The sequence below is a fragment of the Ctenopharyngodon idella genome, chromosome 7, assembly GCF_019924925.1.
Source record: "Ctenopharyngodon idella isolate HZGC_01 chromosome 7, HZGC01, whole genome shotgun sequence".
Lineage (NCBI taxonomy): Eukaryota > Metazoa > Chordata > Actinopteri > Cypriniformes > Xenocyprididae > Ctenopharyngodon > Ctenopharyngodon idella.
This window is the reverse complement of record NC_067226.1, coordinates 23524189-23540325: the sequence shown is the minus strand read 5'-3', so window position 1 is coordinate 23540325 and position 16137 is coordinate 23524189. Positions and strand designations below refer to the sequence as shown.

The 16137-nt window shown below is 35.7% G+C and overlaps 1 protein-coding gene across 1 annotated transcript; it reads left to right on the top strand.

Moving 5' to 3' along the window:
* The first annotated feature begins 13236 nt into the window (after window positions 1-13236).
* Window positions 13237-15611, top strand: tmem256 (transmembrane protein 256). The gene is made up of 4 exons (XM_051898694.1): window positions 13237-13417; window positions 13592-13629; window positions 14148-14228; window positions 15112-15611. The coding sequence occupies exons 1-4, from the start codon at window positions 13336-13338 to the stop codon at window positions 15253-15255; spliced, it is 345 nt and encodes a 114-aa protein (XP_051754654.1). The 5' UTR covers window positions 13237-13335; the 3' UTR covers window positions 15256-15611.
* The last annotated feature ends 526 nt before the right edge of the window (window positions 15612-16137 follow it).

Below are 16137 nucleotides of genomic sequence, written 5' to 3'. Positions count from 1 at the left end.
ATTGTGAGATATAAAGTTACAATTATGAGAAATAGAAATGCAATTGTTGGATATAAACTCAAAGTTGCAATTGTGAGATATTAAGTCACAATTGTAATATATATATATATATATATACATAATACATATATATATATATATATATATATATACATATATATATAAACATACAATTATGAGAAAGTTGGAATTGTGAGATATAAAGTCACAATTATGAGAAAGACGCAATCGAAAAAGTAAACTCATAATTCTTTGTCATGAACTCGTAACTGAGAAATAAAGTTGCATTTATCATTGCAATTTAAAAAGTTAAAGTCGCTATTTGTTATATAAGGTTGTAATCATGAAAAATGAAGTCAAAATTGTAAGATATTAAGTTATGAAAAATAAAATATAGTCACACCTGTGATATATAAACTTACAATTACGAGATATAAAGTCGTAATTTACGAAAAAAGTTATAATTACCTTTTAATTCTTTTACTCTGAGGGAGATATGGGCTTCCATACTTAATTTTTTTCATTTTGTTTCTCATCTTCTATCTTCTTCTGTATTGTTTTGGGATTGGTTAGATATGTTTCCTGAAATACAAAACAAAGAGATACTAATAAAGAATCAGATTTATTGCAGTGTGTGAGTGTGCATTCCCAAATGCACTTAACCTTCTCCGTGAACAAGTGTGCGTGTGTGTGTGTGTGTGTGTGTGTGTGTGTGAGTACTATGTGTGTCCGTGCACCTATGTTGGCGCATGTTCACACCCTTATGCGTACATTCCCCTGCTGGGGAAGAATCCCTGGGTCAATGAATTATTCATCATACATATCTTGTTAAAGGAAAAAAATCAAGGCAGGACGAAATATGGTTGTTTGATATTTCCATGAAGGGAATTCTCTCCATAACAGTTCTCTGAAGAAACAGGAAGCAAGAGTTTGAACACGCTAGCAGTTTGAATGTAGGCCACCGTGATGTTCCAACATACTGATTGATGCTAATCATCGTGACTGGTCTTGTCTACTGCTTTCGTTTCAGTAAATGGATGCTGTACATTGTTTTAGTGTTTCTGTCTTTGGTGTGTATGCATGTGTTCACACAGCTCCTCTTTAAATAGAGCACAATTTCACAGGTTATTAAGTCAGCTCATCCTGCTCTTTACATAGAGCTGATTCCCGTAATTATCCATAATCATTTATTTATTTGTTTATATAGTTAGTTATTTCAGCCAGTGCATTTGTAAGTCAGATGCATTCGCAGAATATTAAAGAGGCAAATGAGAATTCAGAGTAGGCTAAATAATGAAGCAATGGCCTAAAATAAATCATGACATGATTTCAACGCGGCGTTCATTTAAATAGACAAAAAAGCAAAGGGATCCTTGCATAGAGGGATGAAAGGAAATGTGGATGATCTGAAGGGAAGAGAGACAAAAAAATATACAGGACAAACTAAAAGACAGATGAGGTAAGATTAGTTCAAACCGAGATATCATTAGGCACCATAAACAATCATCTCCTATAAGCGAGATATCATTAGGGCACCATAAACAATCATCTCCTATAAGCACTGAGACAACTCTTTACCCTCACACTTATCGCTGTGTCCTCTAAGATGTCAATATTTCTTTAGACAGAGACCAAATCCCACTGACTTTGCACACCAGTTTCAGATATTTATCAAGTAACAGATATTACGGTTATCTTCAAACGTACTCTGCTGTGAATGCCAAATAGGATAACCTGCGTGTTGTCCGACAGGATAATGTTATCACACATTGCAATATGTAATGTTACTTAAAGATACACACTTTAAGCTTAGGTGAAGATTTAGGTGAAGTGTGTAAAGCATGTGATAATAATGACTGTCCAAACAGGTAGTCCCACCTGCCAAACTCATGCCATTGGTTGAGCCAGAAGTGTAAAATCACTAAAAAGTTGTGCAGCTTTTTTATGCTAAATGTCTTATTCATTTACTGGCTAATCCAGCCAAAACAGATGTTATCTGTGGTAGTATAGCACAGTGACGTGCATATTTAAATTGAGGGATTGTCATTCTTTTCAGCTCGTATCATTTCTATTTAAATTAGAATCATTATGGATTGTGTCTTGTTCACAAAAGTCAGTGTCATTTGTCTGCCGCAATTAACGTTATTAGTGCTTGCATAAAGGTAATGGAATTTCTTTAAAAGAAATGCTTCTGTACATTTTCTATTGGTCATGGCAGCATTAATTTATAAAAAAAAAAAAAAGATCAAATGACATCTTGTAAGTGCAAATTTATTTGGTTTATAATTTGGCTAATAAACTAGAATTGTGATACTGATCCTTTAATTGAGAAATGATTCTCATTTTTAAATGATTTCTTTTGTTTTAAATTACACCCTTCTCTATTAAAGATCTTTATCAGAGCTTTAACATTGTGAATCTACATAGCTGTACTCCTACAATGATGTTCAACTGGCTAAAATTATTACAATTAAAGTTAAATAAGAATGCTTTAAAGGATTAGTTCACCCAAAAATGAAAATTCTGTCATTAATTACTCACTCTCATGTCGTTCTACACCCGTAAGACCTTTGTTCATCTTCGGAACACAAATTAAGATATTTCTGATAAAATCCGATGGCTCAGAGAGGCCTCCATTCACAGCAACACTTTCAAATGCCCAGAAACGTACTAAAAACATATTTAAAACAGTTCATGTGACTACAGTGGTTCAACCTTAATATTAAGAAGCGACGAAAATACTTTTTGTGCGCCAAAAAAACAAAATAATGACTTTATTCAACAGCTTTCAACTTTACAAATCTTTTGTTTTGAATCAGTGGTTCGGAGCATGTATCAAACTGTGTGAATCATTGAAACTTCGAAACACTTATGACGTAACAAAGCCTTGAAATCACGTGATTTTCATGCTCCGTACCACTGATTCGAAACAAAAGATTCGTAAAGCTTTGAAGCTTCATGAAGCAGTGTTTTGAAATCGACCATCACTAGATATTGTTGAATAAATTCGTTATTTTGTGGGGGGGTTTTGGCGCACAAAAAGTATTCTCGTCACTTCGTAACATTAAGGTTGAACCACTTTAGTCACATGAACTGTTTTAAATATGTTTTAAGTTCCTTTCTGGGCATTTACAGTGTAAATTAACTTGCTGTCAATGCAGGCCTCACTGAGCCATCGGATTTCATCAAAAATATCTTAATTTTTGTTCCGAAGATGAACGAAGGTCTTACAGGTGTGGAACGACATGTGGGTGAGTAATTAATGACAGAATTTTCATTTTTGGGTAAACGAACCCTTTAAGGGTGTGGAAGTGTTAAAGCGCCCCTATTATGGTTTTTCGAATGCTACCTTTCATGCAGTGTATAATATAACTCTTTGTGAATGTAAAAGGTCTACAAAGTTTTAAAGATCAAAGTGCACGATGCATAAAGTTATTGTCTCCTAAAAGAAATGATTGTGAACTGCCTGAAATGAGTCGTCAGTAATTCCAGTTTCACTTCCTGTTATGTAACAATGTAACAAATTTGCATAATGCGAGCCTCTGGTTTTCATTGGCTGCCCACGAACGACATCTACTTTGACCCTCAAACACTGTAGTTGTAGCTGAGGCCTGGAAGAGTTTGGTTTATGTTGTCGACATGTCGAGAAGATGATATTTTCAGCACTGTGTAATCACTGTGATGCACTTCAAAAGGACTCACTGATATGGGGAAAAACCAGCGCCATCATTGCTGTTACATCATATGTATCAAGTGCTGAGGAAGCCTCTGGAGCTGAAATTCAGATCGTTGAAATTCGTTTAGTTCTGACATGTGCTCTAAGTGGTTGACCAATCACAACAGACTGGGCCATCTGACCAAACAGAGCAGAGTAGGCTCACGGAAAGGAGGGGTTCAGAGAGACTGAATCCTTTATCGAACCGTTTGAGACACTGTGAAGAGGATATGCTGTCGGACCAAGGTCAGTGTTTTTTGACCTTGGATGCATGTAAACCTATTGTAGGAGATTGCCAAAACATAATTAGGAACCTTTAAAATAGCATAATACATGCACTTTAAAAATTGTTTCAGTAAATCTACAATCTTGTGTCAATTCGCAGTTTTACATTTTGCCAAACTGGTGGCTAATTCATATGAATTTGTACAATCTCATTTATACATTTTCGTATGATCTGCTTACACCTCAGAGACGGTTGTTCAGGGGTGGATCTTCATGCTTACTTACAAATTCATAAGAAATTGCCACCTTGTAAAATAAATACATTTTCCTGTGAAACTGGGTTGTCATAACCACGATTCTAGATTATTAGCCAAATAACGGTGCACTTACAAGGAATTTGACTAGAGGGTTTGCTCCAAAGTGCTCCATATCAAAGGCATGGTTTAACAACACACAAAATATACAATTTAATCTCAGAAAGTACAGAAATACAATATATGCATTAATATACAATACTGTATACCTGCAGGGTGCAGTGAAATGTACAGCTCTACTGAGCAGAATAAATAGAGCAGACAGAGTCTAGCAGCAGGATCCAGTGCAACAAAACAAGCATCAGTGATCATGAAGGTGCAAAATATACTCTCAAATATCACTTTATGGGGGAGTGAGTCTACCCATCCATCAGATGAATATTTACAGAAGCAAAAGTTCTGTCTGAGTTTTGTGGTGCACTCATGAAACCAGCTTAACAAGGCAAGGACGAACAGCAGTGGGAATCTGCCCTAAAGGGGGCTCAGTGAAAATCAGCGGAACTTGTTCTTCTCCCTTTTTTCGTCTCTTTATCAGAATAAACAAGGTGTTGATTGTTGCCCAGCAGTGCTGCTAAAGTCTATCTCCAAATCCGTGAGTGTCCCTCTGGGTGTTTGTGTGTAGTAATATGATATAGGGTGGGTGGTTAGGTGGTTGTGTGCATGTCTATAAACATGTATGGATGCTTAAGTGGATGAATATGAAGGTGGAAGTCTCATGGACAATATTAGCTACATCCACATGACAGAGATCTGCCCACTGCCCCAGGAAACAATACAACCTCTCTCTCCTCTTTTAATTAACCTTGTTAATGAGAGTCACTGTTTGGATGAAAGGGACTGAGAGGCGGTTCTCATTTTTTAAATGAATATAATGTCTTGCTTGAGAGGCTGCATCTGAACTTCAAGAGGTTCTCTTAAGACCCTCATAGCCCATCAATCATCTCTGAAAAATCAATTCAGATTCTGCTGGAATTTATCTTAGAGATGGTGAGAACTCAACAGGGGCATCATTATTTCTGTGTGCAGCACAGAGTCTGGTCAGATGATGTAAATGATGACCTCCTGCAAACAGCCTCTTAAAAAGAAGATGAATCAGTCTGTTTTTCAAATCCCAGCTCTGCGATATGTCACTGGCAACCATCCAAATATCCATAGGACCACAAGACATGTTGCATAGCAATATGAAATTGTTACCACGGAAAAACAGCTGTCTGACTGCTGTATCACCAGCCTAGTAAGATGTGCTAATTTGGACCTCTATTGATGAACACAATTTGCAGTGTCTACTTTTTTCTTTTACAGACATGAATCCTGAACATTTTTTATCACTCTTTCCATGAAGATTTTAAGAAGCATAACTGCTTTCAACATTGATAATAATAAGAAATGTTACTCGAGCACCAAAAAAAGCATATTAAAATGATTTCTAAAGTATCATGTGACACTGAAGACTGGAGTAATGGTGCTGAAAATTCAGCTTTGCCATCACAGAAATAAATAACATTTTAAAACATAATAAAATAGAAAACAGTTATTTCAAAATGCAATATTTTTTTTCTGTTTTTACTGTAATTGTCATAAAATATAGCAGCCTTGGCATTAAGCATAAGAGAGTTCTTTCAAAAACATGAAAAAAATATTAAGAAATCGACTTGTATTAAGACTATAACATACATATTTGCTTAGTGGTTCTATATTAAATATTCTCAATCGACTAGTTTAAAAAAGATCATAATATTTTGGATGAAATAGGGAAACTTTTAATTACAAACATTCCTATGGCATTCCTAAGCAGGTAAGAGCTACAAGCCTGTTCATCACTGAACTTTTCAAAATGGAGCTGGTGGATAAATCCTGTCAATTTGCATGAGTTGCCTTTGAAGCAGGATGGAGATGAGCCTAATGAGCTTTGCTAATTACTGTGCTGATCACTGTCCCTATCTTTTTCTTGCTGTCTCTAACATCTTTCTATTTCACACTTTGACTACTGCTAGCATACTTTGTGCAAACGGTGCAATTCGGTGCTTAGATCAGAGTATATTACTGGAATTTCCAATGCACTCAGTGTGCATGCCTTAATCTCCGGCATAATTTAAATGGTTGTCAAGGCCAAGTTTTACAGGGAAGGTCCTGAAGATTTAATTTTTAAAAAAACAAATTTCCATAAACCGTCTAATTCTTCCAAACCTGTCTTCTTACAAAGCCTCTGAGCAAAGGTTAAGGTTGTTCTCTTCCAATAAGACATCCAATAAGTTTATAAGGCTTCCATTATTGATTACAGTAAACATGATTTTCTGTTGTTTCTACAAGTTGAGGGATGAGTCAAAATGATTTTCTGTGGTAATTAAGGGGTCTAGGTTTGGCTAGTGCACATTAGCTCCTGCTGCAATGCAGGTCCAGACTGATTAGTCACATGGCATTTATAACTGGGGTGAATGGCTCAAAAACTTTTGTGGTTCCCATGAGCAAATCTGCAACATCTGAGCAACTGCTATTGAGATGAATGGGAATGCCGATGGAAAACTGCCTCCAGGGATTTTCTTGGTGGAAATTGGCAGCATGGCTCAGATGATGGCAATAGATTTTAAAGGGTTAGTTCACCTAAAAATGAAAGTTCTGTTTTTTCTTTCTTCTGTGGAACACAAAAGAAGATATTATAAACATTTTAAATTTGCGCATTTAGCAGACACTTTTTCCCAAAGTGACTTGGAACAAAAGCAACTCAGCACAGAACTAACAATATTCATAATTCACTGTTTCTTCTGAAAATTAGTGGGGTCCAAAATAACATTGGACAACATTTCTTTGTACGGACATTGGACGAAAAAAAAAATCTGTCCCACAAAAGAAAGTAATGAGAAAGTATGAGTAAATCATGACTAAATTAATTTAATTCGGTGAATTAGTTGAACTTAGCAGTGCAAATGTTAGCAGTGAGCTATATGTGGTAATATACATCATATACAGAAGCTACTATCCATTGAGACAGTCTATGGATTCATCAGCTTTGTTTCCCACCACTGAAGTTAAGAAACAGAAGTTAGTGTGGTATTAAGCTTAAAGCCCAGAGAGTCAGAAAGACAGCCAAGTATCTATCAACAGCTTGATCCCTGCTGATAACCGGTATCTCCTCTTGCTCTGACACTCCCTGACTTGGCAAAAGTAAGAGTTAGAGAAAGTCACAGTGCATCCCCAAGCCCTCGATTCCCACATAAGATTAACCCGAAAAAGCTGATCTCAGACCAAAGCTACGCCAATCATACACCGTGTGCTAAAACAATCCACTGATTCGGAATCAGCAATTGGCGCCATGTTGTTTCTGCTGCAGAACTCATGTGGTTCTCTCTCTCAAACCTGCTGTTACTGGAGGTCAGGGTTTTCTCCTGAACTCTGCAAGGGCTCTTTATAATTTAACGGCATACAGGGGGCTGCATCCACACACCTGCTGCACTCGCACACAAAGAGAGAGGGAGCGAGAGCCTCATTTTTGATCTATTATTGAAGCTCTGTATTTGAGAAAGCTGTCTATGTTCAAGGATGAAGATTTATGCATGCATCGTGGAATTCACAATGCTGAGGCTGTCTTACAAAGGCTGAATATATTGCACATTGCATATGACAGTAACCACTTGTTAACACAGAATTCATGCATCATACACTCTTAGACGAAAAGGTTCTATATAGAAATATATGTACAGAATTCATGTACAGAACCTTTTAGAGATTCCCATCATTGGACCATTTTATGGATTTATTAAAGGTGCAATGTGTAAAATTTAGGAGGATCTATTGACAGAGCATGCAATATAATATACATAACTATGTTTTGAGTGGTGTATAAAGACCTTACATAATGAACCGTTATGTTTTTATTACCTTAGAATGAGCCATTTATATCTACATACACCGCGGGTCCCCTCTCCATGTCAAGTCGCCATTATGCGCAGGCTTGTTTCTACAGCAGCCCTAAATGGACAAACTGCTCTACAGAACGTGTTTCATCTCTATGTTCGTTGGTGCTTTTAGAGGCAGCTTGCATCATCACTACGTTGAATATGCTCGAAGAACTAGTAGTAATAGTAGTCGTCTGGTTTATTAGAAGCAGAGCCCGTTTTTGTTAGAAGTAAGAAGAAACCTCATTGCTTGCCTGGCTGCTGTCTCAGACAACAGAATCTTTGTCTTTGTGTCAGCCACCGTATCTTCTCTAAAAGTGCTTCGAATGGGAGAGGTGAGCATGGTGCTGAGCCATTGGTTGCAATTCACAACCTCACCGCTAGATGCCACTAAAATTTACACACTGCACCTTTAATTTTTAATTAGCCTAATTCATTTTGTTTTAATTCATCTTTTTATTTTGATTACATTTTATGAACTAAAAAAACATGTAAACATACTTTATCATTAGAAAAAAATTTAAATTAACATACAATCATTTAAGACATTTCTCCTTATAGAACCTTTTTGGCATAAAGGGTTCTTTAAAGGGGTCCTTGATTAGGATTTCACTTTATTAACTTTAGTTAGTGTGTAATGTTGCATAAACAACATCTGCAAAGTTACGACGCTCAAAGTTCAATGCAAAGGGAGATAATTTCTTTTACAGGGATTGCTTTTTAAGGACTACAACAAACGGCTGGTAGGGACCACAACAAGCTTCTTACATTGTTCAAACATTCGAACAATGTAAGGCCGAACACCGTTACTGACAATCATCATTTTGGCTGCGTGAGATTCTCAAGCTTTGTTGATGTTAAGCAACCGAAGCACAACCTGTTAAAGCTCCGCCCTCTTCTGGAAAGCGGGTCGGGAGCAGCAGCTCATTTGCATTTAAAGGGACACACAAAAACAGGGTGTTTTGCTCACACCCAAATAGGGGCAAATTTGACCAGCTATAATAAATGATCTGTGGGGTATTTTGAGCTGAAACTTCACAGACACATTCTGGGGACACCGGAGACTTATATTAAATCTTGTGAAAAGGGGCATAATAAGTCCCCTTTAAATTTGAGCCAAGAACCCTAGGGTTCTATATAGAACCCCATTAAACCTTTTTTTTTCTAAGAGTGTCGAATCAAAGTAACAGTAGGATAGAATAGAATAGAATAGAATACTTTATTCACTCTTTTTCTTTCTTCTGCGCAACACAAAGGGAGGTGTTTTGAAGAATGTTGGTAACCAAACAGCTTTGGTTACCATTGACTTCCATTGTATGGACAAAAACACTGAGAAATTTCTCAAAATATATTATTTTCTGTTCCACAGAAGTCGTACAGGTTTGAAACAACATAGTTGTAAACAAAACAAAGATTATTGTAGTACATTTTACAAGAAAATACTATTTCAGTTGTTCTGCTTCAAAATTTTGTGTTTAAAATCAATGTGTTACTTGCTATTTCTTTGTAATTGTTTGTGAAATAATTTACTAGCAGATTCTGAGTGAAATGTTTTTTACATCATTTTTTTAGTAAATGATGACAGAATTTTTATTTTTCAGGTAAACTATCCCTGTAAAGGATATTCATAAAACATTGTGGTATTCTGTTGTTATTATGATTGGAATGTGATGACAGCATAAAAAAAAGCAGATTTGGAATACTGGACATCTGCGGCTTGTTCTAAGTTTTGCATTGGTCTTGTTGGTGAGCAGCCAAATAGATTCTGAGTTTTTAACAAACTGAAATGACCTTGTCAGACGAGGATTCCGATGAAACCTGGCAAACACACAGACAGACTGCAGGAGGAATTGCTTCAATGAAAACTGGTGTTTGGTTTAGAAAGCCTTGACAGAGACAGCCACGGTGCATCAAGTGCATGTGGTTTTAATGCTAGAATGTTTCATGGTTGTGCTTGTCATTTTGTCTACTGTAAGTGGCTAAACAGCTAGTGAGAAAACAAAAGCCATTTTGCTGGAACAGACTGTCAGTTGTAGTCTCTTAATGTACTCTGAAACACTGTACAACACTCTGCATCTGCCTGACTGCCTCGCTCCCACACGCACAAAGAATATTATGCAGCCTATTAAGAGAACTGTACATGACAGTGCAGGATTTGGAAGAGTATGCAAACTAGTACACAGATAAAGCAGAAACAAGCACACAAATATCATCTTATATACCAGCACTGTCAAAGAGGTTCATCTACAAGTGGGTTTACCTACATTTTGGGGACCAAATCTCCCCACTAGAACAGTAAAATATGCATTCACCTACATCACGGAGACCAGACAATGGCATACAAAACATACTGTAAAAATGTAAAAACGGTTTGTTTGAGTGTTATGTTTAGGTGATAGCTAGCTACAGTAAATATAAACAATGCTCAATAGACCTCTCAAGATAGATGGCATACTGAATGTAACGCAGATGAAAACGAGGCAGTGGGGTGTAGACTTATAGTCTTTACAATGGCATGCACTGCACAAATGTCCTAGATCATGGAATTTTTGCACGAGCAAATTTTAAAACAGTTTTATGGAGGTTTTTTTTGTTGTGGTTTTTTTTTTTTGAAAGATGTTTCGTCAGCTGAACAGGTATGCTGATAAACAACCATACAATCCATTGAACACACTGTTATTCTATCCCCCACAGCCTCGTTTTCATTCCTGTCAAAAATTAAATATGGTGCTACCCTGATTAAAGTCTATGGAAAGTCCTAAAAAATACTATGTATATGCTGTACCATACTATATTATATTTTGAGTCATTCTATAATTGAGGGTACATTTCACAGCAGCAAAAAAGTAATAAAAAAAAACCCAATATGCTTTCTCGATAAAACAACTATTGGTTTCAGTTTATTTATTTTATCAGCATAACATATCTGCTCATCTAATCATTAAATGCTATTTTGATATTACAAAAAAAAAACCGTTATGTTACGGACAAACTATATGCCACTACACACACTGATTGAGTGCTACACTTTAAGTGACTCAAATATTCAATGCTTATTTTGGTCTGTTCTGTCATACATACAGTGATTATTTTAAAAGACTTCTAAGAATTTTATTTTTTTCAGATATTTGTATAAAATTCTCAGCATGGTCACTAAGGATAAGAACATTTTTATCATCTACTTTAAAGATAATTTTGATAGTTGTGCAATGTCATGCAACCACAAGTCCATGTGGTTGTAAACTATACCCTGTAATAATATCAAAAGCAGCAGTCTAGATATTTAAAATGTAAATCAGTCAAAACATAGTTTTGTAACATATTGACAGGTAACATAGTTGACAATTTCACCATTTTGCCTCATAATTTCAATGGCAGGCCTTGTCAAATGTTATTTTCTTGATCATGTTAACCTCACATTTTAATATTTATTTGTAATAAAATTATATAAAAAAAAATATTGCAAACCATAACAATGTATCCAACATAGTTGACAGGAAATGAATATGGTCCTTGACATTAAGCTATTGGAGATAAAATAAAATATTTTAAAAAAAAAAAGAGGATATTTACCATAATGTGTTCAAAATATCTGCCACAGAACAAAATGACATCACATGATGCTGGGCAAATGATTTTGGGATAAACCATTTTTTAGTTTTCAGGGGGTGTTTGGTTAGTTGAGAGAATTGTTGCGGAAATTAATTAAATTAAATATTTTCTTATTGAAAGAAAATTAAATTTAAACACAGTCTGTTTTTCCAAAGTTTTTATATTGTAGAAATAGATTTAATAATAGATTTAATATAGATAATCTTGACATTTACATTTTTATCTATTATTTTGACACTGAAAAACTGTAATTTAAGGGACATAAAGGTAATTTCAAAAACAAACAAACAAACAGGATGCATAAAATATTGGTGTGATATTATAGTATGCATTTTCTTAATTGATAAAATATGACATTTCTGAATTGTTAGAAAAAAATATAATTATCATTAATGGACATGAAATGTATACCCTAAATTATATTTGCAATAAAAACAAATACCTAAAGGCAATGATTTTGAACAAATGAACAAATACCCAAAGGCAATGATTTCGTATTTTCAACCCTCACACAAAAATGTGTGCATGGAGTATGGAACGTACAGAAATTACATAAATGGTTTTATTGACTGCAGTCAGAATATCTACATCCTACTTTACCTCAAGACAATACATTTAGGGCCTAATACTTATGTGTTTTTTTAATTAGTTTGTGTTCATTACAAATTTGGACCAAAACTTTTTACTCAAGGACAGGATTTTAAAAATGTAATTTTCTATATATTAAGGGCTTATTTTGTACACTCACAGACTCACAGTTTTGAAAGGCAACAGTCAAAGTAAAACAGCGCCCCTCACTGGACACTAAAAGACGACGTGTCGGATTCAGTAGCCTACAACAAATTGTACACAAACTTTAAAAATGCCCTTTAATCCCCAAACAGGTGCACAGAAAAAAAAAAAAAAAAAAAAAATCGTGTTGGTTGTACTAAAAGTATAAAGTATAATTGGTTTCATAGCTTTAGAATTGCACTAGTCTGCGTTTTTTGTAAAATATAGATGTGCATGAACCTAAACCAGGAGAATTAGATTTAATAACCTTTTTGAAGTGAAATAGCGGATTATTAATAATTCATATGAACCACAATATGCAGGGCGGTGGCTGTCGGCGGTCAAGGTAGGGAACTTGTTTGATGAAACAGTTGAATGGGGGTCAAGGCATTCGCATGTTGGGGATTCAAAAGAATCTGAGGTTGCATACCTAAGAGGGAAAATTATACATATATAAAGGACTGTTTATTAAGACCTAATTAGTTGTTTCTGTGACCTTGACTGAAAAAATAATATATTTGCGCAGTGTAATATTTTACACAAACTCATTATAATTCCATGCTAATTGTTATACTTACAATATTATATAATGTGTTTGATCTTGATTTGATCAATGTCCTCAATGTACTTGACTGAGTGATAAGCGTAATCGAATAGCTCACGTGATGTGCAACTGTGCTGTTGGACGCCATCTTGGCTCAACGTTCGTAATTCCGAGTAGATAGCGTCGTTCTTCCTGTTAGATCCGTAATGACATCAGTTTCCTGTATGTCTTTACAGTTGCTCACTGGTTACTTCAGGAGTCATGAAAGCTGCTTCGCTGGTCCAGAGGCTAGCAGGGATATCTGGAGCTCTTGCAGTCACAGCAGGTGCATATGGAGCTCACGGTAAGTGTCATTTCTGGTCGATTGTGTTTTGTTTGGGTAATGACATTGCCGCGTTAAGAAGACTGAAAATATTGCACGATTGGGCAACGTGACCGAGCCCACGCTAGTGAACATTACCTTAAAGTTTGAAGCTTTTCTGCAACTCTTTTGTGTGTTTGTGTGTTTCTTGGACAGGCTTCCGACACAGTGAAGCGAGTGATTACCAGAGAGAGGTGAGTGTATTTGGCTATTTATATTCTGTCTTTATCACTTGTTCATCTTGTCAAAATTATCCTAAAAAAATGGATTATTGTATGTAAGTTACACAGAAGACTTTGGTATAGAAGCCCATTTCCGCCTCAAGAAAAAAAAAAAACATACTTTGTTAAATCATAATTATGACATAAAAAGTCGACATTATGACAGACAATTTTGACGCAAGTGAGATCATAAATATGACTTAGTATATCATAATTTTGGTATTTTATTTCAGTTATGCCTTAGTATTATAATTTCAAGTATATAATTTCATCTTTATAATGATATCTCATAATTATTACTTTTTATCTCTTAAGTATGACTTAGCATTTTATAATTTCAACTTTTTATGACTTTTATGACATGCTTTTTGTTGTGCTGGAAATAGTGGGGTAATAATGCACAAATAATGTAGATTTTTTTGTAACCTACATTATTAACAGCTAAGCCAGAGGCAGCATTATGAATGTTTCTGTTCTTTTTGTGTCTTCAGTTGTACGAAACAGCAAACAAGTACCACTTCTACCACAGTCTGGCGTTGTTAGGAGCTGCTCGCTGTGGGAAACCACTTCTGGTAATCACACCTCTCATCATAATTCTTACTATATAAACAGTTTCAGCTCTAAACTAAAATTGTAGTTATGATAACTACTGATATCATGAAAATTGAGTCCCCTAGCTGTCTAAAAGTGTCCCAAATTTATCTGAATTCATCTTATATATTATACCCTTATGTCTTTCATACCTATCAAAGATATGGCTCTCTGGACAATTTGATTGTGCTTCTTTGATGAAATATTATCTAATGATTCTAAACTGCATAATTGACAGTTGTCCTAGGAAACTGATTTCCTAATAGAGGTTTCATTTCTCTTATATCCCTCTTCGGTCTCTTGTTTCTTACATTATTAAATACTAGATAACTCAAATCAATATGGTATGTCCATTTATTAATTTATATGGTAAGTGGCCTTGTAAAAAGTCATTACTATAACATAAATCCCTTTAGGGACAGGATGATACAAGTCCCCTGCACTTTGTGCATTGTTATTCTGTGAAACAATAATGAATAATTTCATCAGATTTCATGGCTACTTTTAAATGGCCATCAATAGAAAAATATGTTTTCTTTTCCTCATAATGATATGAAATCTGACACCTGACATCAGGTGAATCATGTTGAAAACGTTATATAAGTTTAAATTCTCACAATAAACTCATTCTTCCTTTGGTAATTTTTGTTGAATATTATTCCAATGAATGAATAGAGTAACAGAAGTGTGATACTCATTATGCTCTACTTTACTTGACAACCTCTATGGGAACAGGATATCTGTTGGTTTGGATGATTTGAAATAAATTGAATAAAGCACCACAGCTTAAGCAGAGATTGTATTGAGAATTGAATGAACATAAGGAAGCAATCACATAAATTAACACAATTTTTTTTCCATAAGGCGGGCACAATCCTCCTCACTGGCATGGGCTGCTTCTGTGGTCCCCTCTACCACCAGGCCTTAACCAATGACCCCAGCTTCAGCAAGCTAGCACCAATTGGAGGCTCTCTGCTCATCATTGGCTGGGCTGCAATGGCTCTTTGAACTTTGACTCCATTCTCAAAGATGATGTTCTGTTTTGTCATTTAAACAAGAAACAAGGAGATATGGAGTGGCTGAACGAGAAAAGGGTGGAGAATTTCACATCTTATCTAAACCCTTTTTAGTCACGTCTGGAAAGTGATGATAAGGCCTTGGGATCAAACTAAATTCTTTTTTCCCCCTCCACACTGTCACAGGCATCTTTATTTTGTCAGCATGGAGAAAAAAAAATCTTTTGAGAAGCTTTCCTTTGTGGCTTATTACCGAGAATGAGTCACACTCAGGGTTTGTTCATGTCTTGAAAGTGTATGCACATACGTTTCCTTTGTTTGAAAAAATAAAGCTGTCTGAGAAGTTGATTGCCAGTCTGACCTTCTGTTATTGGAGGAAATGTCTCTCTGAACGTCTCTCTCCCAGGTCAGAGATCTCAATAGCCTTCAGGCTTTGATCCTGTAAGAAGTTCATTACCGGCGACCTCACTTTTAGGGCTTCCAGTGTCCAAACTTATCTTTATTCAAATGAAAAGTGAAATCCAATGAGGTTCTAATTCCAGGGCCTGTGACTGTCAGCACATAGCTGGGTTGGGGACCTTTGAAAATTGCTTTATAAATCCTCAGGTCAATTTGCAAGGGCAGCTTCATAAGCCAACTCTATTGCGGAGAGAGGCTTCTATTGATGCCGCACGTCCCAATAAAGTGATCACACCACTCGTAAAACCCTCATTAACTCGGGCTATTAGAAGAGCCGTGCAAATCAGGGCAAGGCAATCAAACTACTTTAGTCCCCTCTTCACTGTGCTGATGGAAGAATAAGAAATTTCTCTGTGCTTGCAGATAGATAGAAAGACGTTCATGGTTATACTTGAAGGACTGAACAGTATAAAGG